This window comes from Lygodium microphyllum, chromosome 25 (genome assembly GCF_053477565.2).
Source record: "Lygodium microphyllum isolate KBCC chromosome 25, Lygodium_microphyllum_v1.1.10, whole genome shotgun sequence".
NCBI classification, from domain to species: Eukaryota; Viridiplantae; Streptophyta; class Polypodiopsida; order Schizaeales; family Lygodiaceae; genus Lygodium; species Lygodium microphyllum.
In genome coordinates, this window is record NC_141159.1 from 7097719 (window position 1) to 7123373 (window position 25655).

The window sequence follows — 25655 nt, forward strand, 5'->3', positions numbered from 1 at the left end:
TTAGAAACAGAATTTGCTTTTGAGACAACTGATAAAATTTAGATGGAAAATTTGGGGCTTGTATCTGTGTTAAATCCTAATCTGCATGCTTAGATATGAGGTGAGCACTGAGCCTACCTTCATAGCTTTTTTCTGGTGACTGAGTTGCATGAGTTTTTTTACCAGGACAGGAGAATGCTTTGCACTATTCTCAATCATGAGTCGTGACAAATTCAAGAATGATTCATACTCTGACAAACTGAGGCAAAGCATAAATCCATAGATCAGAGGCTACTATCAGATCATGCAACTGCCCTTACGTATCATGGCACTTTGGTTGCCCTGGATGTCAGAGAAGCAGCTGCTGAGGACACTGTAGGTACAATACCAGTGAGAACTCCAGGCTTGGACAGATGCAATAGGCTACAAGAAGACAAATAAAATGTTAGAACCAGAAGAACGTACGATCTTGCCTTTGACAAGATGTGCAACACACAACTTACGGAGCCAAGTGCTCAGCAAAGGATGCAATTGCACCAGCAACTTCGCTGTAGTTCTCTGCAGTTGCTGGTGCAGTTATTTCCACTAATTGTAAGCCCGGTGTAATCGGCACTGCCTCATCAATTGCATGCAGCTTCAAAATTTTACAGACAGACGTAACCGACACGGATATTGGCACAACTCTATAAACCTGAAGCTTAAACCCAACATGTAGAAGTTCATAGTCCAACTTGTAGCCCAGACCATAGAAAAATCTCAGAGCATTATTACTTATTTTGCAATCCAGTATGCTTCGAACCAAGGCAGGCAATTGATCTGCACCAGCCCCACGCATTGCACCTCCAATATGTCGTACACTCCTGAAAAATAAGAGAATGAACGGCCTTGTTATCCTAGATGCCTTCTAACAATATTTATAAGTCTCGTCTGCAAAAGCATGACCTCATCATCCAGACACAGCGAGGTTAGCCCTAATTGGATAGACTTTAAGACCTCACTTGCAGACTACCATTGACACAACAGATTCTTGATCTGGGCTCAAGCCCTTGTATAAATAACTACGAAGTCCCTTGCTCATTATATAAAACCAGGTCACATGAAAAATTATGTGTTCATAAAGAACACTAAAACTACTAGATTCTTGAGGGATCAAAGGGAGAAATAGGATTCAAGTACCATTTGGGCTCCTGTTGTGATAAGTCACATAGTAGATGTATTTCTGATGACCCTTGTCCTGCATCCGGAAAAGAAAATACATCTGTCAGTTCTGTAAAATATTCAACATCTAGAGATCAGCAAAATATAATAGCAAAGGGATACATGCATAAACATGCATAGTAGTCTTGAACAGATGGTGTAAACCTAAATTCGGTCCACTTTTGAGACAGAGCTCATGGACCTTCACAGTTGAACGACGGCTTCCACAGAGACCTTGCAGCAATACTCCCAAAGCTTCCACATGCTGAAAATTAAACAGCAGCAGTAAAAGTAAATTTTTTTAAAGGGAGTTGAAATATGTGCACTCTGTACACATGTTCTCTCAATTAGCACTCTCTGTGGTTCTCCCACAATTTTGTTAACTACAAACTTGTGCAAAAGCAGTGGGTACCCACAGCCTACTGATCACTTCTATGACATGCACTCCTGCTTGTATAAGTATAGTTTTTTAGATCAAAAGCTATTGATCCAGATACAAGTATACGGAGGTTTGGGGGAGATTTAAATTTTGAATCATAAGCTTATAAATAGGGAATAGCATTTAAATGTCTTTGTACTACCGACAGGAAGAACTGAAGCAAGATCAAAAATCCCCAAAGTTGTACACAAGAAAAATGAGCAATAAACCTGCACTGGCTAAACAGAGTGTACAAGTGGGTGCCTTTATACAGGCAAACGCTCACCAGAACTCAAAGAGACTCAAAAGTTCCACCATCACTAATTAGCTCAATGCCCCAGGACCCAAATATTAGAGTGCCACGGTACATTGGTAACCAACAAAAGGCAAGCACACTCCATCTATAGGTCAGCTCACATGTGCAATGCCCTAGAAGTTGAACTGAGTTTACTAATTGACCTTGTGCCTCTGCACCTTTGTGGCATTACCTTTGCCACAATATCAAGAAATCATTGTGAACCCTGGAAGACCTGCTCTAACCACCTTAAACCAGATACCACACAAGTATCATTTGCCTGCATAAATGGAGACACGAGTGCTGAATCTGGTGAGAATGGAAACAAGAAGCATCTACAAGCAATGATATGGCCTTTTGATGATGGAAATCAGAAGCATCTATAAGCAATAATGTGGCCTTCCATCAGCTGTTTATTTTCGTTTCATTCCTCTTCCGAAGAACATTAACATGCCCATTCTCATCCCTTCTTGTTCATTGCAGCTAAAATTACAAAGCAAAACTCAGTTGGGATGCTCACATTAAAAGCACAGGTCTTTGGACTTCTCCCAGAGTAATAATCAAGTCACTAACATCCAATGGCCCTACATCAGCCACAATCAGAGCAATGAATCTCAATCCCAGACATGATCGATCGCATTGGCTGGCAGTGAAACTTTTGGATTTACTCCAAAAATCCTAATGCAGCCTGAAATACCAACAACAAAATATGCATTTGCTTGCACGAACCCTTTTGTACAAAAACAAAAAGGAGAAAATGTTGGCCAGCACTTTGCAAAGAGAGAATATTATATAAAGTTCACAGATGTACACAGCAGCTGGAAGATCAGTGATACGATCGAAAGCTGATCTTTAATAAGGAAGACCAGCTCATCCGAAAACAGTACTGGTTCGACCAGTCCAGTAAGCCAATTCCCCGCCCTCACTTGCATCCATGTAGCACAACTGCTGCTAGCCCTTGGTCCAGGCCATTCCAAATCTGCACACCAGTCATGCTCATCATTGTAATACCCACCAATCGAATTCCTTGTGACCACATGCTCTGTCCTGCAAACCATCATGTATCCATGCACTAAGATGTGAATCACACTAGGTAATAAGAAGTTGTTAGCCTAATTAGCCATCAATCAGCATGCAACTTGGCAAGCCTATACCCCTAGCAGGAGCTATCTAAGCTCTAAAAAGAACAGCCCATGTCACAAGGATGCGACAATCTGTTATCTCCTGGTTGTGAGCTCCGTCGGAGTTTGATGAAGACATTGGATCTCTAACTATTTTCTGCCCATTCTAAAGCGTGCATTATACGTTCAACTAGTGTGTTCATGCCTGCTGAGGATGCTTCCCAGCCCATTGTGTTTCTTGTGTTACACTTATCATATTCCTCTGTAGCTTTAGTGTGAACGCTCCCTTATCCATGGGAACTTTTGACCTTATAGTTGGAGGATGTATTTCTCCCATGTGAGCACCCATCAATGGGTGTGGTAGTTTAGTACCTTAGGGATTGTACTTTCATTATTATTCTCAAACAATGGACATGTACTTCCAGCAACTCTCTCCTCTCTTGCTGTCCACTTGTTCACTGTGAGAGAGAGTGTGTGTGTGTGTGTGCGCGTGCGCGCGCACGCATGCATGCTGCTGAATCCGAACCTAATAGTGGTATCAAAGGCATACCTTTTTTCAGCCACCACTCAACTTGTGAACCGCCTCAACCGCCATTGATTGTCAAGCTCTGCATCTGCTGCTCCTCACACACCAACTACATTTTATGTGTCTGTTGAACTAATCGCTTCAGGCTGCTCAAGTTCTCTTCCTCATTGCGCAGCCTGCGCCCACTGACTATTTGCTTTAGTGTCAATCTGCCCTCAACTGAAGAAGGCTGAAAGGTGCTTGATGACCTTTTTCAAAAAATGCCCACCTTGATCTCACTAATGAATTCCACTGGATAGGCATACTTGGTAAAAATATCTTTTAACAGAGATGAGGCTACTAACTGAGTAGTATTATCCTTCAAGGCCCATGCCTCAACTCACTTGGTGTAGTAATTGGTAGTTGTCAATATATATTTATTTTGAGTGCGGGCTAAAACCAGCCTTCTTCCTCAAATTGGGTGGTAGAATTCACATCCCTTGTTGTATTTCTTTAACTTTTATTACAAATGGATGCATTACAACTGAGATCCTCTAATCTCCTCCACTAATCCAAGTGCCTCTTACTATCAAAACTAACCAACAAGCTTCAAACCAATTTTCTCCTTGGTTTGCTTGGGGATTGTGGCCTTCATCCTACTCCTTGAAAGGCAAATTAAGCCACAAATCTAATATTGGCCGATGGCCTCTTGAATCTCCCTGAAATTCCTCAATTTCAGCTATAGGAATTCATGTCCTAGGCCCTCAACTCAAAGCACGCATCCCAAGTGTTAGAGAGTCGTTCCCTATACAGCCATGGGCAGAGCAATACGGCCAAAGTGCAGTCGCAAAGGATGCCACGTCAGCAAGTCGGACAGGGTGCCATGTGGCACAGTTTACAGCAGTCGAACAGATTTATGTCAGTCGGCTGCATTTAATGCAGCCGACCTGATCTTTTTTGACATTTTCTTTTCTGCTTTATAAAGCAATCCCTCAGCACATTGTGATCATATTCTGACCTTGAGATCTATTGGCTGAGACAGACTGTGCTCGGGCTGACGGAGATCAAGGTCATCAAGTCAGAGACACACAAATATTTCCTTTGCCTCCTTGTGTATTTCTGCACTCTTATGCACCATACTACACCACAGATTTTCTATGTTTACACTGTCTCCTTTTCTCTCTCTCTCTTCTCTCTGAGTTCACTCTCTCTCAGTCTTTGTCCTACGCTTCCACATCGCTACACTCTAACATGGTATCAGAGCGTTGAAGATGGATTGCTGAGGGCTGAACCTATCTGAAGAGGAGATTTCAGCGCGACACAAGGCTGCATTTCCAGGATTCGAGGGTGAGCGGGGGGGCTGCGCATCGGATCAAGGCTGAAGCGAACGTGGGCGTACAGGAAAGGAGTCTAATCGGTGAATTTGTTCTAGGATATTGCTATTTAAAGTGGAGGAAGGCTATGTTTGAGGCCGTCCATTGCAGATTCTTACCTTTTCATTGCCTTCGGCGAGTGAAGAAGGTTTGGGCAGCGGAGAAACCAGCCCTAGAAGGTTGCATTTTCACAGTCAGAGGGGGCTGATTTTGCGTTTGTGCAGGCATTTTAGGTTAACATATCTACAGAGACTGATTTGGAGTTCCAGGCGATCATGGACAGGAAGGTGCCTGTTCTACATGCTCTTCCATCGGATCAAAAGCTTGATGGTGACAATTATCGCATCTGGCAAGTGATGATGTTGGCCATTTTGAAGTCTTATGATTTGGCGAAACTAGTGATGGAGGAGATTAACAGGCCCTCGGTGAGGGATGAGTCCAAACTCTCTTCCAATGCTCATGCGGAGTTGACCAAGGCCCAGTCTCATTGGGACAAACTGAATGCCAGGATTCGATATTTTCTGTTTCTGTCTTGCACTACAGCCATGATAGCTCACATCGAGCACTTGACAGTGGCTCGAGAGATATGGCCGGAGCTCGATCAAATGTACAACCGGATGACCCTGATGAAGAGGGTTTCTTTGGAGGTGCAGATGCGGACCTTGTCCGTGAATAAATCTTCTTCACTTCGAGACACTTCGAGAGCACATCAACAAGCTTTGGCAACTTCAAATGCAAGTTCAAAATGCGGGAAAGTCTATTTCCTCCGAAGACATGGCAATCACTTTATTGTCCCAATTGCCGCCACGATTCGGTATCTTTTATTCCACTCTTATTACATCAGGGCGAGAGTCGACTCTTCAGTGGGAAGAGTTGGTTCCTATGATCTTGGACCAGAAGCAACAATTGAAGGGACAGAATGCTTCCAAATCGGAGGCATTGGTTGGTCAAGCCTCTCAGAAGAAGGGGAAGGATCAATAGAAAAAGGATAAGGACAACAAATCCAAGAAGGACAAGAAGAAGGAATCGACTTGCCATATTTGTGGAAAGACCAGTCACTTGAAGAAGGATTGCCCCAACAAAGACAAGAAGGACACCAAGAAGAAGAACACGAAGGATTCTGGAGCGGTGGCTGCACCCTCATCAGCTGCTTTTCCACACTTGCAGTCATTGAGGACTCTACACCAAAGACTTCTGATGCTGCGATGACAGCTCCCCACGCTCGAGAGTGGATTGTGGACAGTGGTATCTCATGGCACACTCCTTCCGTTGGTGTTGCCCATTTTTTACCTTCACGTGGGCAGATTCTCATTGGAGACAGCTCTTCTGTGTCTATTGTTGCGCGGAGTGAGATGCAGCTTATTCGAGATGGACGTGGTGGTATCCACACTTCTGAGGTGTTGCATGTGCCAGGTTTGGGATATCATTTACTTTCGGTCCATAAGATTTGTGCTCTTGGCCTCTTGGTGGAGTTTGACAGTGATACTGTTGGAGTCCTTGATCGTGGATTGAGAAAGGTTCTCTCTGCAGGGTATGAGGAGAATGGCATCTACAAATTGAAGTCTTCTTCAGCTCTTACTTCTCTTCTTCTTACTTCTCAGACAAAGTTCGAGCTATGGCATGCTCGGTTTGGCCACCTGAACTACGAGTACCTTCGGAAGGCTTCATGAGGGTCGTTTGTTTGAGGATTTCCGGACATAGTGGTAAGCCATCAGCCACGTGTCTCCTGCATTTGTGGGAAACTGCATCGGGATGCGATTCCCAACAAAGCTTCTAGGCGGTCTACGTCACCCATGGAGCTTGTATCTACGGATCTTTGTGGCCCGATGAGGACGGAGTCCTTGAAGGGGAGCTTGTACTTCATGTTGATCGTAGATGACTACAGCAAGATGACTTGGGCCTATTTCTTGACTTTGAAGTCGGAGACTTTCTCTCACTTCAAGGATTGGCTTTTCTTTGAGGAGAATCATTCTAGCTGGCGACTGAAGACCTTGCGTTCAGGCAAGGGAGGTGAATTTATGTCTAATGAGTTTGCTCGTTTTTGTGCAGATAGGGGCATTTACCAAGAGTTTGCTAACACCAACACTTCCCAAGAGAATGACATTTTGGAGCAGAAGAACCGAAGTGTGATCGAGATGGCATGCACCATGATGAAGCACCGACAGACACCTCAATTTCTGTGAGCCGAGGCAGTGGCTATCGCAATTCACATCCTCAATCGATCTCCCACTTCGGCCATTGACAGGATGACACCTTTTGAGGCTTACTTTGGGCCTAAGCCTAATGTCTCTTATTTCAAGATCTTTGATGTGCACATTCCGAAGACGCAGGGTGATAAGTTCGAGGCGGCTTCCCGACGACAGGTTTTTGTTGGCTATAGCTCCTAGTCCCAAGGTTATCGTTTGTTTGATCCCATCAAGCGGGGTGTCTCCACGAGCCGAGATGTGCGATTCGTGGAAGTTCTGGCCACAGAGGGGGGTGAGGAGCACCCCATCCTTGGAGATCCAGGGGAGAGTTGGGCTTCCGAGACAGTTCCTTTGGAGCCAGAGCATCTTGATAGAGATTCTTATTCTGATTCAGAGTCTCTCTTCCACCAGCAACCCCAGAGGAGGTTCCGCCAGTGGATGTACCCAAGTCTTCAGCAGATGGAGAGAGACGGAGAGAGATCTGTCCTCGTTAGGCCCACGATACACTCCGAGATTCAGGGATCGAGGGGGTCCCGGAGGAGTAGAAACCGCAGGATGGACCGCGAAGGTCACGGAGGAACCAAGCACATTCTTTGGAGCTTGTTTGCTCCAACTATTGTTTGCTAACCTGTGTTATGCAAGATCGTGAGCCCACTTCAGTGAAGAAGACTTTGCAGTCTAATCATTGGCGAAAGGCCATGGAAGCCGAGTTGGAGGCTATTGAGATGAATGGCACTGGGTCTCTTGTACCTCGTCCCTCTCACAAGAAGGTGATTGGTGTCAAGTGGATCTTCAAGTCCAAGTACCTTAGCGATGGTTCTTTGGACAAGCACAAGGCTCGCCTTGTTGCTAAAGGTTTTGCTCAACACCCAGGCATTGATTTCCATGATACTTTTACTCCCACTGCTCGTATGGCGACTATTCGAGCTGTTCTTGCCTTGACTGGTCAAAGGAAATGGCTTATCTATCAACTGGATGTGAAGTCGGCCTTTCTGAATGGTGACTTGCAGGAGAAGATCTATGTTGAGCGGCCTTCTAGCTTTGGATCCTCGAATGGGAAAGTTTACAGGTTGAAGAAGGCCTTGTATGGCCTCAAGCAGGCTCTGTGTGCATGAAAAGAGAAGATTGACTCGCTTCTTCAATCGAAGCTGGGATATCAGTGCTTCAAGGCTAATCCGCAACTTTATGTGCACACTTCCGAGGTTGGTCGTGTGTTGTTTGTGTTATATGTTGATGATTTGATTCTGACAGGGGATCATGCACAGAAGGTCCGAGAGACCAAGACAGCTTTACATCAGGCATTCGAGATGACAGATTTGAGGCTTTTTCATTTCTTCTTGGGTCACAAGATTTATCAGTCTCAAAGGGGAATTTTCTCTCTCAGCAGAGGTACATTCAGGAGCTCTTAGTGACTTTTGAGATGGAGACTTATCGGACCATTACTACTCCTATGGATCCGAATTGGAAGGCCACTTCACACTCGGATTCTCCCGTGATAGATGTGTCCTACTACCGTCAGTTGATTGGATCCTTGATTTGGCTTCTCAACAGTCGTGTTGATCTTTGTTTTGCTGTGGGTCTTTTGGCAAGATTCATGACTGAACCCAAATAGGTGCATTGGCAGGCTGCCCTGCGGATTCTTCGGTATTTGAGGGGGACTTCTGACTTGGGGATTTCTTATCCCGCACGTATAGATGCTTCTGATCTGGTTCTTGCAGGTTGGAGTGACTCGGATTGGGCTGGCGATATGGACTACTGACAGTCTACTACAGGCTACTCTTTTACCTTGGATACAAGTGTTATCTCTTGGAGTAGCAAGAAGCAACCCACAATAGCCCTTTCTTCTACTGAGGCGGAGTATCGGGCTACGTCTTCCACTACATGTGAGGTTGTGTAGCTTCGGAGATTGTTGGAGGAGCTTGGTTGTCCCCAGACTCGTCCTACTCTTCTGCGATGTGACGAGAGTTGCATTGGCGTGGTGCGAAATCCTGCATTCCATGCCCAGACGAAGCACATTGAGATCCAGTATCACTTCATTCAGGAGAAGCTTCTGGATGGGACCATAGATATGGAGTACTGCAAGATGAAGGATAATCTTGCAGATTTGTTCACAAAGGCGCTTCCCCAAGCTCTTCTTCGGCAACATTCTAGATCCCTCAGTCTTCTGCCCTGTCCAGGATCTAAGAGGGGGTGTTACAGAGTCATTCCCTGTACAACCGTGGCAGGGCAGTATGGCCAGAGTGCAGTCACAGAGGATGCCATGTCAACAATTTGGACAGGGTGCCACGTAGCACAGTTTACAACAGTCGAACAGATGTATGTCAATCGGCTGCATTTAATGCAACCGACCTTGTCTTTTTTTACCTTTTCTTTTTTGCTTTATAAAGCAATCCCTCAACACATTGTGATCATATTTTGATCTTGAGATCTGTTGGCTGAGACAGACTGTGATTGGGCTAACGGAGATCGAGGTCATCAAGTCGGAGACATACGTAGATATTTTCTCTGCTTCCTTGTGTATATCTGCACTCTTATACAGCATACTACACCGCAGATTTTTCTGTGTTTACAGTGTCTCCTTTTCTCTCTCTCTCTTCTCTCTGTGTTCACTCTCTCTTAGTTTTTGTCCTACGCTTCCGCATCACTGCACGGTGGTAGAATTCACATCCCTTGTTGTATTTCTTTAACTTTTACTGCAAATGGATGCATTACAACTGAGATTCTCATCTCCTCCACTAATCCAAGTGCCTCTTACTATCAAAACTGACTAACAAGCTTCAAACCAATTTTCTCCTTGGTTTGCTTGGGGATTATGGCCTTCATCCTACTCCTTAAAAGGCAAATTAAGCCACAAATCTAATACTGGTCAATTGGCCTCTTGAATCTTCCTGAAATTCCTCAATTTCAGCTATTGGAATTCAAGTCCTAGGCCCTCAACTCAAAGCACGCATCCCAAGGTGGTTGTCAAAACCCTAATTTTTCCAAAAAATAGAATTTGCATCAAAGATTAACCAAAATCTCCACCTCTGAAGACTCAAATTGCTAGATTTTATGAAGAAAACTTGAAAGATGGCTCTAGGATAAGAGAGAATGCAGTAGAGAGAGAGATTTCAAAGTTTCATCATGAGAAATACTCAAAAACTGCTGCCCTTCTCAAACAACCATAGAAGCTGTCACCTACGACTTAGAACCGCCAAAAAGGCTGTTGCCCCCTCACCTATGATGTCATCGACACCAGAAGAATCTTGGGCTCCTATTACCTGTATCTCAAGGGCTCTTAACTGCTGTCACCTGCTATAGGACTAGCTCTTGGTGGCTCCAAATCACATCAACATCTCCTTGCTCTCTAGCAACTTCATTCTCTCTTACAATGGCTGGAATAAACTTCCACCAATCCCTAAAAACGTTTTTCCCACTTGCATAGGCCAATCTTACCAAGTAACAGCCTTTTAATCCCAATTTTTAGCATTATCCTGCATTTTAAATTAATTTTAAAAATACTAGTTTTGAAAATTAATTTAATAATTATTCTAGTGTCCAAAAAAATAATTCCACCAGTCAATAATTAAATTGGTAAGGCCAATTTGTCTTCTAAGTATCCTTGAGCTATTATTAACCCTTAGCTCAACACTAACTAACTAGTTAGTGCCTAGTCTCTAATACCATTGACATTAGTGACCAATAAATTGGTCTAGGCCAAAATCTGACAAAGTACCACCTAATACATGTTAGACATAACTTATTACAATTTTCGTCTTTGGCATCAACTGATATTTCGAGGTCATGATTCTCATATGGTAAAATAATTAACTTGCACCTCACATGTGCAAGTCACATTTGCACATTTGATTAACTTCTAATCAAATGCTAAGCAAAGCAATAAAATTTCACATTCACGTGTGACAAACCTCCCCCTTGAAATCCTTGTAATCATCCTCGATTGCACTACAATGTGCCAAAGCATCCGTTGCCACTACTGGATATATATGTCAATATCGTAGCCAAACAACATGTGCACCTATTGCTTAACCATGCTTATACCCTCTACATGTGAAATTCCCAATCACTACCCCCAATTACACTTCACACATATGAATCCATATGCTAAAATCCAATCATGTTCTGACCGCTAAGGCATTGTAACACATACACTAAGCATAAAGAACACCTCATAGCAATGATGTACCACATGATAGTTATATAAAGCATACATCAACTACAAAACACATGTAACTTATACAATTGTACTTCTTTTGCATAACTTACAAATGTACACTGTATACCATACATGCCTTGCAAATGTACATCACATCCAAATATACATTCCATGTATTCTATACATGCTAGCAACCTTATAAATGTATAATTTCAAAATCTAGGTACAAACCATAAGCATCTGCATACCAACTCATAGTGATTAGTACATTGAATAGTAATCCCAATGGCAGAAATACTATCAACATACAATACCCTGGATTCAAAACAAGTATATCCATGATCCACTACATAATTGAGCTATCCATCACTAGGGGAGTGGAGATGCAACCTCCACATTGACCATTAGGCAATACTCTTGGCCTTCTATGCTCTTCTAAGCATGAAAGAGTTCAACCAAATTCGGCTCTAACTGAAACACATCAAGATAAAGTGCATCACTGAGCATAATTTGCCAAGTCACCCTCCTCCATCCAGTTGCATTCTTTCATAGATGAAACTATGCTAAAGCTTCACCAAGAAGCATATGGAGACTTTACCTCTAACCTTACTTGCCTCAAAATCTCCACTAGACTCTAAGACTCTCTCTCTTTGGAGCATGGAGATCCTTTGTACTTTCACATTGCTACAATGCTATTTTAACCAGCATGAACCCTCGCATCCAATTGACTAGTTTCTTATGTATATCTGATATACTAGAAGCACCAAATGCATCAGAAAACATTCCTCTTTGCATACTTTGGACTAGTGCAATGTGACTCTGTACATGAGAATTTATATACTACCAACCATACCAAGAGATATTTTTCCATACATTATATACATTAGTAATTGCATTTCCCTCCTGAGCACCACTATGCGGAGCATATGCATGACCAGCATTAATACCATGAGTTCCAAACATAGTAGGCTTTATACATGCCTCGTCAAACTTGCCACTTTGTGGCCTAGCATCATACCAACATTGCTATACATGGGGTTATGCATATTACCAGTCATACCCAGATACATTGGACCTTGCATATCATGCATTGGTTGCTACATACCATAAGGAGTTGTACTATACATCCCCATATGCGGTCCCTGACCCACCATGGCACAAAAACTAGTACCACTATCAAAGTACCTTAGTTGCCTCATCATTGCCTGTATGCCCTACTATTCAAAAAAAAATTGGATTGGCACTTCCAAGTTGACCTTACATATGTATCAATTGCCCCATTGGCATCATTTGCTTATGCTCACTACCCACATTTGGAACATCAGGCTGAGGTATTGGCTCTTCCTTCGATGCACCTTGTTGTCGCAAAGCTCTTGAAGAAGATTTCCTCTTCTTGCCTTTGCTGCCCTCCTTTAAGGGGTTCAAATAGCACATATACTGAGGATCATTTGCCAATTGTACAAAATTTCATCTCCTGTCCTTAGCTCATCTTTAAACTGGACATTAAATTCTTCTTCCTCTTGTTAGTCATTAGTTTTAAAAGACCTAGAAGAACCCATATTTTGGTCTAAACAAACATTGACAACTTCATGCTCACATTGCGTGCCTTGTCCAAGATCAAGCCTTACATTTCCCCCAACACGTTGTGAATTTTCAGATTGAGAAGCATCATCACTACTTGGTCCCATCTCACTATTTGAAGACATCCTTGTTGTAATGCTCAACTGATTACATTTCAGCACTAGAATAATGCTTCTAACTTCTAATCACATACTACGAGCCCACCAATTCAAGGGAACTGATGGTATTTCAGCAATGGAACCTTGAAACCAACCTACGTCCTTCGAGAGAGTGGTAATGTCTTGATAAATCAACAATTACAGCACACATAAAATTCACATAAATTGAAATGCACACTTTACCACTTTAGTCTTGGACAATGGATAATCTGTTGCCCCCAAAACTAGCACCCCTTTTCGATATTTCTTCTCCACTAATGCAAATGCCTCTTATTGACAAAACTAACCTTGGTTTGCTTGAGGATTGGCCTTCACCTTGCTCATTAAAAGATAAATTAAGCCCCGAATCTTATATTGACCAACTAGCCTCTTGAATCTCCCTAAAATTCCTCAATTTCAACTGCTAGAATTCAAGTCCTAGGCTCTTGCTATAAATTAGGGTTTACATTAGAGATTAATCAAAATCTCCACCTCTAATAACTCAAATGGTTGAATTTTACTGAGAACTTCAAAGATGGCTCTAAAAGGAGAGAGAATGTTGTTGAGAGAAATTTCTAAGTTTCATCACAAGAAAGGCTGAAAACTACTGCTACCTTGCTCAAACAGCCATGGACATTGTCACCTACAACTTAGGACCACCAAAACGGTTGATGCCCCCTCCTATATGCTATTATCTGTACTCGATTAACCTTGGACTGCTATCATATGCACTTAAAGGGCTCCAAACTACTATCACCTGCTATAGAACTAATCCCTAATGGCTTCAAATCACATCAATCCTTACTCTCTAACAGCCTCCTTCTCTCTCACAACTATCACCTACACTTGAAGGGCTCCAAACTAATGTCACTTACTACATGACTAGTCCTATTGGCTCCAAATCACATCAGCAGCATCTCCTTGCTCTCTAATAATTCCTCCTCTCTCACAATGGCTGGAATAGACTTCCATCAATCCCTAGAAACATTTTTCCCACTTGCATAGAAAGTTTTACCAAATGGCAAACTTCGAATCCCATTTTCTGGCATTATCCAACTTATTAAATTGATTTTCAAAATATTAATTCTGAAAATTAATTTAATAACTATTCTAGAGCTATAAAACCCTAATTTTTGCTATAAATTAGGGATAGAGATTAACCAAAATCTCCACCTCTAATGACTCAAATGACTGAACTTTACTACGATAACTTGAGAGATGGCTCTAGGATAAGAGAGAATGCTATAGAGAGAAATTTCAAGGGTTTCATCACGAGGAAGGCTAAAAAACTATTGTTGCCTTACTCAAACAACCATGGACCTTGTTACCTACAACTTGGGAATACCAAAACGGCTACTACCCTCTCCTATATGCTGCCGTTTGAACCAAAAGGACCTTGGGCTGCTATCACCTGGACTTGAAGGGCTCCAAACTACTGTCACCCGCTGTAGGACTAGTACCTAGTGACTCTAAATCACATTAGCAGCATCTCCTTTGCTATCTAACACTCTCCTTCTCTTTCACAATGGTTGGAATAGACTTCCATTAGCCCCCACAAACGTTTCTCCCACTTGCATAGGAAGTTTTACCAAATGGCAATCTTCGAATCCCATTTTTCAACATTATCCAACTTATTAAATTGATTTTTAAAATATTAATTCTGAAAATTAATTTAATAATTATTCTAGTGCTCAAAAAATTATCTCCACCAGCCAATAATTAAATTGGCAAGGCCAATTTGTCTTCCAAGTACTCCCAAGCAATTATTGACCCTTAGATCAGTATTAATCAATTAATTAATGCCTAGTCTCTAATGTCACCACTGACATTAATGGCCAATAAATTGGTCTCGGTCAAAATCTAACATAGGTACCACCTAGTATTTGTGAGACCTACCTTTGGCACCATGATATTTCAAGATCTTGGGTTCCACACTGTGAAATAATCGACTTGCATATTACATATGCAAGTCACATTTGCACATTTGATTAACTTTAACCAAATGCTAAGCAAAGCAATAAAATTTCACGTCCTCCTAACAGAGCCACAATAGACTTTAATGACGCCAAAGAATTCAAATCCCACTTATGAAACGGTTCATAGGGAAGCATCAAGTGAACAAGCATGCAATCCTTGGCTAGATGTTGGCGCAAATCACATTTACGGATCCACTTCTACAGATGCCCATACATGGTGGTCCACCACACTCCATCTTGCTTGTCACATAGCCACATAATCAACCAATTCACCGTCTACCTATGCAATCCATCTGCCTGCTCTCACGACTAGCGACACCTCACGACAGCTTGTCCATCATCCATTCATGTCCCATCAAACAATTCGGCACCTATCTGCCATGCCGGATCTAACTATCATGTTGCTCCCATTCAAACAGAATTGACGCTGCCTGACAACCCAACAAGCAACACACATTACAAGACAACTATGACATTAGTCACAACAACCTTTACAATCCCAACATTAAAGTAATATTATTGTGTGGGTCAACTCATGGGCTATGCATTGATAATCTTTGATGGATGATCCGAGATCCTTAGGCATTTAAACTATCATTAAATGTAGTTGTTGACCCTAGTGTCCTAGCCGCTACATGACATTAGGGTTAGGGTTTTCTATGATGGTTAAGCCGCTACAGTTTCTTTTTATTATAAAAATATACTTTGTGCATCATTAGCACATAAGTGTGGCATTACTCATTATGGTTGCCATGAGCATTGTATACTCTCTCATTCATTAACACATCGCCTCTCATTTTGTGATCAAGTTATTGTGCTTCAATTAATTCATTCATTATCTTTCATTCTCTATCAATTAAGCATGCAATTACTTCACACCTGAACTAACATACTCCCTAGCCTTATCTATCATTAATCCCATAAATAAACTCCTACTCAAGTGGGGTCCCTAAATAGACACAAAATTTGGGGATTTTTGCTCCAAAAATCAATTTTTTCCAGATTTTTTTTTAATTTCGAGTTTTTCTCCAAAACCCCCAAATTTCACCAAAACTTTGGGGATTTTTTGTTCAATGTGCAATGTTGACCAATTTCATGTCAAAAATTTGGAGCTTTTCAAATTCGAGCCCAAATTTCATCAAATAAATTTGAGCTTTTGTGAAATATCTCCAAATTCATTATAATCAAGGCCAATTTGATCATCTTCGTTGACATTCAGGGACATTGGAGCCTTTTCAATTGCAAATCTTTCTTTGACGTCCACAATTGTACGCAAAATTTAAAGTTCTTTTAGCTTTTCCTTGCCTTTTTATACTTCTACACCTTTAGGTATACATTTGGTAGCCATTGTTGCAAAAATACAATTGACACAACAAGCAATGGCAAGCTAAAATGACTTGCTAAATATGTTTGGAGACTCCAATAAATTGGATGGCACAAACACATGATGAAGCATTTTTTTGTTGCAAAACAACTTTAGGATTATTTATATAGTTCTAAGGTTAGGCCTAAAAGCCCTATTGTACTCAAATACTGCATGTTCATCCAATCCATCCATAGAAGTGGATCTTCCGCTCCAACTCTTGTTGCACCTCCTACCACTAATCAATTGAGATGGAATGAGAGAGATACCTAGGCACATGCCTTGATTACCCTATCAACAAAGAAACAAACTAATTCCACACATTCATTCATGCACAGCAACCAAGGATGCTTGGGATAAACGTGCTTCTTTGTATCAAGTGCACAAAGAGACTTATGTTGCCTACTTGTGTAAACAGCTTGAGATGGAACACATGACAGAGGATGATTCAGAGAATGCCTACATTACATGTGTAAATGATATAGCAGAGCAACTTGCAAATATCGATGAGATTATTCCTAATGCTTCTCTTGTTTCTACCATCTTAGCTAGTCTACCAAAGCCTTATCAAAGTTTCGCCAATACACTTTGCTTACTTGCAAAAGGAGATGCTAGTACATATACACTTAATGTGTTAGTATCATTGTTGCAAGAAGACCAATCACAAGTAAATCACTTTGGCGTAAGTATGGAAAATCAAGCATATACAACCAGCCATAGAAACAAAGAAAAATCATGGCAGCCATCAAACGCGAAGGGCAAAGGCAAATCAATCTCTTTTATGGACTCTTCAAGCACCAAGAATAAGGGTCCCAAGAAAAAGAAATGTGATTATTGTAGGAAAAAGGAACCTATCATTAAGGAATGCAAAAAGAGAATTGCTATGTTGAAAATTCAACAAGTGCGAAGGAAGTAATAGCACATTTAGCAAGTTAAGATATTGGCTAATCTTATACTTTTGTTGTGCATTGTTCCTATGATCTTTCTTCTCATGCACATCGCTTATCAATGGCTGAAAACAGCAATGCATGGTATTATGACAATCTCTAAGCACACATAACATCCTTTTGTGACTTGTTTGTATCATATGCAAATGTACAAAAGAGAGGATTAGTTGTATGTAGCAATTGAAATCCAAGGCATTAGACAGATTCCCATTGTTGCAATAGATGGGAAAATTATCATGCTTGAAAAATTTTTGTATATGCCTAGCATAAAGAACTTGCTTTCAGTTTCAGCCATTGTAGGTGTTGGTTTTGTGGTTAAATTCTACATGGATCGATACAATGTCTATGACTATAGTGGTGGGGATGCCCTCATTGTCACTAGCACATTGTACAATCGCCTATATCAGCTTGATATACATGAGAGAAGAGCATCAAAGGATGCATTACATGTTAATGTTAGCAATATGAATAACGCCAAGTTGTGGCATGCTTGATTTTATCATCTCAATTCTAGCAATTTGCTTTGCTTGAGGAGTAAAAACACAATGCTTGATCTCCCTCTCTTGAAAGCATCTACTCATAATGTATATGAGAGTTGTATGCTTGGCAAAATGCATCGTGCTTGACTTCTTGAAAGTGAATCTATGCATGCTAATAAAAAATTACAACTTGCACACATAGTAATGAAATGACCCATCATGTTTGCCCTTGCTGGCAAGTGTAGTATACTCTGTATCTCAAATGATGCCTCCTGCAAGAACGTGGACCAGATGGGCGTGGGCGACAGGCTCTATGCTTTGAGGCACAAATTAGAAGTGTTTGCATGCTTTAAAACCTTCTTACCCTTGACTAAAAATGGCAATGAAACCAACTTTCCTTCTCGGATAGGGTGGTAAAAACTTGATCAAGCACTTAATTGCAGCAATAAATAATTCAGCATAAACTGAAATGCACACATTACCTTATCAATCTTGGACAATAGACACCACACCCTATTGGCCCCAAGATTCGTGCCCCTTTCAGTATTTCTTTAACTTCAATTGCCAATGGATCACTTACAAGCCAAGATTCTCCGATCCCCTTGGCTAATCCAAAAGCCTCTTATTGTACAAACAATCAGCAAGCAATTCGAGCCGATTGCTCCTTGATTTTCACCCAGGACTTGCACAAATGGAACCACCAACTCACCAAATGCTGCCCCAATTCACAATGGATCGCTTGGCATCTAAAATCCCTATACAATAAATTGCAGGTGCTAATTTCAATGTACGATGCCTTCTTCTGTTGGCACAAGTCTCGAGGTGGCTGTTCAACCCTAATTTTTGCAAAAATTTAGAGTTTATAGCAGAAATCCCTTTGCTATCCACCAAATATGGCTGAGATCTACAAAGAAAGTCTAAGGAATATTGAGAAGTCAAATCTACTAATGTCCCCATCTAACTCTAAATGAGCCTCACAAGCAGAGGAGGACAACGACAAAAGTTTGTGTTTTCAGCATTCGAAGGCTGAGACAAATAGGTGAAGAAAAAAAAAGAAGCGGTGTCGTTTTTTGCAAGTTATTCAAGAGACAATGTCTTTCGAGATCGACATGAAGTTTCAAGATATTATAGACTGTAAGATCCTAGTATTACCAACTCTTCCTTCAAATCAAATGCTTGATGGGGAGAATTACCGCACCTAACAAGTAATGATGCTTGCCATCCTGGAATCCTATGATTTGGTGGAGCTTGTAATCGAGGCTATAGATAGTCCTACAACTCGTGAGCCTCCAAGCAGATAAAGCTCAATTGCTCAAGGTACAGGCACATTGGGATAAACCGAGTGTCTACATCCGCTCTTTTCTCTCTCTCTCTCGCACTCCAGCTATTATTGTTCACATCAAGCACTTGAGCACGGCTTGGGAGATATAACTAGAGTTAGTTCAAATGTACAATCGGATGGCCATTATTAAGCAAGTGTCTCTAAGAGGTTTAGATGCAGACTTTTGAGTCCCAAAAAGTCTTTTTCTATGCAAGAGCATGTCAATAAGCTTTAGTAATTGCAAATGCACGTCCAAAATGTAGGGAAGGTAATTACCTCAAAGAACATGACGATAACTCATCTTTCATAGTTACTGCCCATCATTTCTATCCAATGTGGCGACAGAGTTATTAATGACGTCCTCCTCATCGATAGTGGATCAAGAGTCAATATCAATACAGTGGCAACATGTAGAGCTTTTGGGCTGACGCAAACTCAAAACCAACCCCATTTTTGGTCTACATGGCTAATCAACAACACGTGCAACCACCAGGATTCTTCCCTCTATGCTAATAGAAGTGGTTAGTATCCCCTTCTTGGTTTCTTTAGTGGTTCTCAACATGGAGCAAGCAAGAGAAGATTACCACCCCTTGCTAAAAAGGCCTTGGCTGCGACAAGCTAGGGTTAGCCGCAATTGGAATCAAGATCAGCTAACCATTTGCCGTGGTCATCACAGGGTTTGTTTTTCATTCAATAATATCAAGTAAATATACAAACCGGCTATCAAAGCATCTCCTCAGGTTAATCTATCTCACCACACCTAAAAATAAGTGAAGTGGGCTGACTACCTAGTGGCAATAAATAGCATGAAATATGCCAAGAAAATAATCAGGGTGGCCAGCAAACTAGCCAACTAGTGGCCGATTGGCTCCAATAATTACCTAAAAATGACAAACACCTGCCATACTACCATGTGGCACTATCCATGCCCAATAAGAGATGCCACACTTTGCGATTGCTGCAAAATGCCCAAAAACTGACAGGAAATGCACAGCTGTGCCCAAGAGAACTAATTGTACCAATTCTAAGAATGACAGTCCAGGGGATGACTAAATCTTTGATACTCCCTCCCAAATCTTAGACACCGTATAAGGCTCAAGGTTTTGGAGTGATGTCGTAGAACAACCTGAGTAAGTGCCTTCATAAACAAAACTATCCTCTATCTTGCAATATACCACATCAATAGTCTCATCCAAGATCATCTCTCGACGAATGAAATTGTATTGTATCTCAATGTATTTTGATGCAATGAAGTCTCATAGAATCTGTTTGCGCGCAACCAAGATCTCCTATTAACCTCCAAAGCCACATTGTCTCACATGTAGTAGAAGACGCCATTCTATACTCTCCCTTAGTAGAAGAAAGGGCAATTGTGGCCTGCTTCTTGCTACTCCACAAGATAACACCTACACCCAAAGTAAAGCAATATCATGTCATTGACCTCCATTGGTCAACATCTCCAACCCAATCTAAATTCGTACAACCTATAAGAACCAAAGCCGAATTGTCAATTCCTACTGGATAATGAATACCAAGATCGGAGGTTCCCCTCAAGAACCGCAAAATCCATAGCAACCTTCCAATGAACCACCTTGGGTTCACTCATGAACCCGGCAAGCAAAACCTACACGAAACCACAAATCAATTAGAGTCTCTATAGAAGAAAGGGTAATTGTGGCCTGCTTCTTACTACTCCACTGGATAACACCTATACCCATTGAGTGGGAAGGAACTTTACATTCATACAACTATTGGCCCAAACGTGAAGTAATTGCGCAAAATTGAAAGAGAATAAAAGAAAATCAATGAATTAATCGATGCACCATAATTCAAACACTAAAAGAGAGGCGATCTATTTATGAGAGAGAGAGAATATACAATGCCCAAGGCAATCGCAATGAATAATACAACACTTATATGCTAATGAGACACAAAGTGTCTTTTTATAATTAAAAACGAAATCCTTATGGCTTAATCATCATCCAAAACCCTGAAATAAACCCTAACCTAGTGCCACTTAGTGGCTAGGACATTAGGGGTAACAATTGCATTTAATGACAATTTAAATGCCTAAGGAGCCCGGATCATGGATCAAAGGGCATCAACATGTAGCCCACAAGATGGACTAGAAATTTCTCAATTAAAGGATTATAAGTTATGATAAAATCAAGTCAAAGTATTTCTCAATTGCTGACCAATTTATTCAGTTCTTCTACAGCTCCAAAAAGAAAATCAAACTAAGAACTAAAATGTTGAGAAGTTTTGGTAGGATAACTGACTCAAAAAATTCTGCAGAAGGGAACCAAGTGTGTGGCCACTTTTCATCTCCATTATTGCAACTTTTATTGCCAACTTTCCAAAAGCATCCATCCCATCATCTCCCCCAATTGCCATCATTTTTTTTAGCACCATCCTTCCTGCTCACCATCTTGTGCAGTCATCAACATGGTAGGTGCTGCTGTTTGCTACCTTGACAGCCCTGTTTGCTGACATCCTGCTACTCAAAACACTGCTCCTCCTGTGCCACATGCAAGTTGTTGCAGTCCACCCACTCCCAACAATGTCTAATGCTGCTGCCAAACATTCACACAGCTGTTGAGCTGAAAAAGCTGCATTCCGAACTGATCTGAAATAAAACACAGTTGCCACTGCAATCATTCATTGTCCAAGAGGTGAACATCCTCATCAAAATGTCGATGTCTTGCATGGTGTGCTGGTTCTATCCAGAACTTGTCCAAGTACAACACACACTTGCAGCTGATCATTTGTCCTTCAGCTCCCCTTAGCCTGCACCACCAAGTGACAAAGACCTGAGGTGGGCCTCCTCCTTCAACTGCACCTGGCTCTCTACTTCTTGAATATATATTTGTTAGTTGTATTGTTTGCCCATCTCTATGCACTCTACTAGCTCTCTTGTTCTCACATGGTATCAAAGCCGAGTGCTTTTGACACAACCACAATATCAAGGGCATTAGGCTTTCAAGAGCACAAGATAGCATTTGATGTCTTAGCCTACTTCCTCAAAGCTTCCACCATAAAGGAACGTACCCTTTCATCCAATTTACGTATCTATAGAAACTCTAAAGTAATGGTACCATCGTCCTTCACCTTCAATAACCATGACCATATTCCTTCTTCCTCTTAGGAAACCACCTGTCCTCACTTTGGTTTTGGCATCCAAGGCCTTCAAAAGATGCACTTGGTCAAGGCAATCCAGAGCTCCTAGCTAGGGGAGAACACACCTCCCTGGATATAATTAGTAGCCTGTCATCTTTATCATAGCTAGATAGGGTATCACATTCATACATTCATGATTAATGTGATCCATCTTCACTCTATTGATCCCTCACATTGGTCTTAGCCCATGTGTCAACTACTTCTTGTGTCTCCATGCGAGGAATCCCACTCACACACATCACACCACCCAAGGAGCTCAAAACATAGGGATTTCCATCCCATGCCTATAGCACAAAAACTCAGAGAATGTACAAATAACAATGAACAAGATACAATGGTGGAGCTCAAGGAGCAGAGGCTGTCCAACAACCACTGTCTCTCAGGGTCTCTCATGGGAGCATGTCGAGGGAGAGTGCTGGAGAGCAACAATCCATCAATGCTGATGATGTGGACAGCATTGAGGGGAGCAAAACACAATCCTCCAAGCAGCAAGATGTTGGTGAAGGCTCTAGGGCTGCAAAATGTAGGCACGTTGGGCCCTAGCTAAAACGCAGCCCAAACTCGATCAAGTGATGAAGATGACGATAACATCAGCAGTCCTCCTAACATCAAAATACACGTCCTGGTGACCAGAATACACAAGCAGCAGATCAACAAATAATGATTATGTGGTAGCTCAGCAGGTCACTTTGGACAAATCCCAAACCACAACCGCAGAAATCTAAATGTGTCTGATGATGCTTGAATGAGTCAGCAGCAGACCAGTTGCAAAATACAGATACTAAGATGATGTATGATGATGTCAGCAACCAGATATCATGGCAACAAACACAGACGCAGCAGCTTCAAGATGATCTCTAGCAATAAAAATGCAGGCTTGGAGTGTAGGTAACAGCAGAGGAGTCTCTAGAGGGGCTTGGCAGCCTGCTGGAGTAGCAAACACAGTCGTTGAGGGTGTAGGAGGCAGTAGGCACACCACGAATAGATGGGCAGCAGCAAACACATGAAAATGCAAGTGTAGACAGGCTAAAACAGGTCATAGGCAGCTGGGCGGGTGTCTGATGAAGAAATGCAGTGGAAGCTCTCCAAATCAGGTTGCATGGCTGGTAGACTCTGTAGACAACAAGGGAAGCACTGAAAGAAACTTCACAAAACGAGATGTCCTCTAGGAAGGGACGTGGGCAGCAATCGCCCATGACAGAGCTGAAGATGGCTGGATGAAATATGTGGGATTCAAGAATGCACTCACATAGACTCCTATTTATAGCAGATTTGGGGTGCACTTGACCTACTGCCAAAAATAAGCCATCTCATAATAATACAATAGCATTCATTGCATTTTTGGGACTGTTGTAAGGAGACTAAATTAGGGGTTAATGCATGATTATTAAGATTAAGTACAAACCCTAAAATTAGTGGCTCAACACCCCGTCTCATGCCCAAAAAGATTTGTGACCAACACAATGAGTAAGTCACGTCCTCACCCTCTTTACATTACTTGAAAGGTCCCACCCCAAGGCAGCTAAGGCATCAGTCAATGGGTGCTTGTCAACTCCCCAAAAACCTACCACAACTACAAATGCAATATCTTCTTTTAAATAAACCTAGTGAAAGGGTCTCAGTTTTTTATTTTCTTTTCACTTTTTGACAACTATTAATGTCAGTAATGGAAAAAAAGGTAACATTCTCAATAAATAGAAGCCATGCAAGGCAAGGCATGGTTAGCGAATTATAATAGAGTAAAGAGATCATGACACCTTGCATTACCCCTTGCATACTTCATGGATTTGGCATTGTATTTATGTACAAATGGGATGCATTGGATGGGAAAAAACTTGTGTATGTAGGCAACCATTCAAGGATGAAACCTCCTTGCACTATGTTAGCTTACCCTCCTTTTACCTCTTCACAAAATGTTGGACCGTATTCGCAGCACTTCCTATGGCAATCTGTTATGGCAATATGCAGCAGAACACCCCAGTCTCTCATAAACAACTGAAGAATAAGGTGGCTGAGATGAACACGGCAATTATTAATGGAGAACAAGAAGAGACAAGGCAACGGGGTGTGAGAAGAGGAATTAAATCATGATGATAAAAATGCCACAAAGGCTGCCTATAAATAGGCTGCAGATGAGCAAAACTAGCAGACTGAAAAATGGTCTATCCAATTACTATCATCCGCCCAAGCACCTGCCACTACTCCACTCTTGCTATTGTCCTCTATACTGCCATACCCTGTTTTATGTCCATACAAAATACAGTCATTAATAATTATCTGTGCATGCAGAGGTTGAACCTGCAATGAGTGGGTCACTTTTCCTTTTCCCAAGGTAAGTCACAAAACTCCAAATGCTGGGTTGGCTTTTGGCTTTTCCCCTTTTTGTTTTTGGAGGAGGGTAGGGGAGGGGGAAAAGAAAAGCAACCCAAGTGTTTTGGGTTTTTTGGTTTGGGGAAGGGGCACGCTACATGTTTGTCTCCCCTCCAAATATTAGCCGAGGGAGACAGATTAGCATGGTTCCTATGCACAGATCACAAGCCAAATGAACAATGGCTCGATTGCACCAAGACTTCCCTCGTAGGGGGAGGAGAGGGGGCCTCCCCTCCAAAATACTAGCAGAGACAGACATTGGAATTGTTCCTATGCACAGATATGACAGCTCACAAGCCCAAACAATGGAACTTGATCGTACCAATGGAACCTCCGAATACTAGCCAAGAGACACATTGGCATTTTTTCCTTACACGGATATGATAGCTCACAAGCCAAATGAACAACGGAACTTGACTGCACCAAGAACCTCCTCCTCAAGCGAAGGGGGAGCCTCCAAATATTAGCCAAGAGACACACTGGCATTGTTCCGCAGATATGATAGCTCACAAGCCAAATGAACTGCAGAGCTTGATTGCCCCAGGACCTCCTACTACTCCTCAGTGACCCTACCAAAGAGGAGGACCGATCGAGTGTCGAGCAGATCACATTTCATATGTAAAGTCCATGATAGATGTTCACTTTATGTTCACTTGTGGAGCAGCTCGTGTGTCATGTGGAGGTTAGATGATTTCTTCATCGTTCGTCGCCATCGATGGGATGTAACTCAACTGCTGAGGTCTTGAATTCAAGACCTTTGTTGTTCCCTTGGCTTAGAAAACACTCCTTCGACGTCAAAATACAAGAGGAGGAAAGAAAAGCGCGCACCTGCACTTCGATGACCCCCTGCACAATGCACTCCATGTCAGGCGAGCATACACTTTGCAAAGGTCAGCGAATCCTCTCTGCTCCTCCCACTGAAAGCATCATCGCTGGGTGATCCGGCTTCAGATATCTTTGGCCTGATTCAAGCAGAACACCTACAGTTTGAAATTTGAATAATAGAGGCCCGAGGCCTTGCTCGGGGTCTCTCGATCGACCGACGTAGGCCTAATTTGAGAAACCAGTACTTTG

The 25655-nt window shown here is 41.9% G+C and overlaps 1 protein-coding gene across 1 annotated transcript; it reads right to left on the reverse strand.

The window, feature by feature from the left end:
• LOC148013877 (mediator of RNA polymerase II transcription subunit) lies at positions 1-25655 on the reverse strand. The gene is made up of 5 exons (XM_087666881.1): positions 25410-25655; positions 1342-1441; positions 1156-1213; positions 483-839; positions 1-402 (listed from the first exon to the last, which is right to left on the reverse strand). The coding sequence occupies exons 1-5, from the start codon at positions 25443-25445 to the stop codon at positions 303-305; spliced, it is 651 nt and encodes a 216-aa protein (XP_087523007.1). The 5' UTR covers positions 25446-25655; the 3' UTR covers positions 1-302.

What these genes read in the sequence shown, in the direction of transcription:
- LOC148013877 (XM_087666881.1), bottom strand. Translation starts at nt 25,445, where the DNA reads ATGGAGTGCATTGTGCAGGGGGTCATCGAAGTGCAG. An exon ending in CAAAAGTGGACCGAATTTAG is followed by an intron (nt 1,214 to 1,341) that starts GTTTACACCATC and finishes TTCCGGATGCAG; the next exon opens with GACAAGGGTCATCAGAAATA. An exon ending in TTTGCTGAGCACTTGGCTCC is followed by an intron (nt 403 to 482) that starts GTAAGTTGTGTG and finishes GTCTTCTTGTAG; the next exon opens with CCTATTGCATCTGTCCAAGC.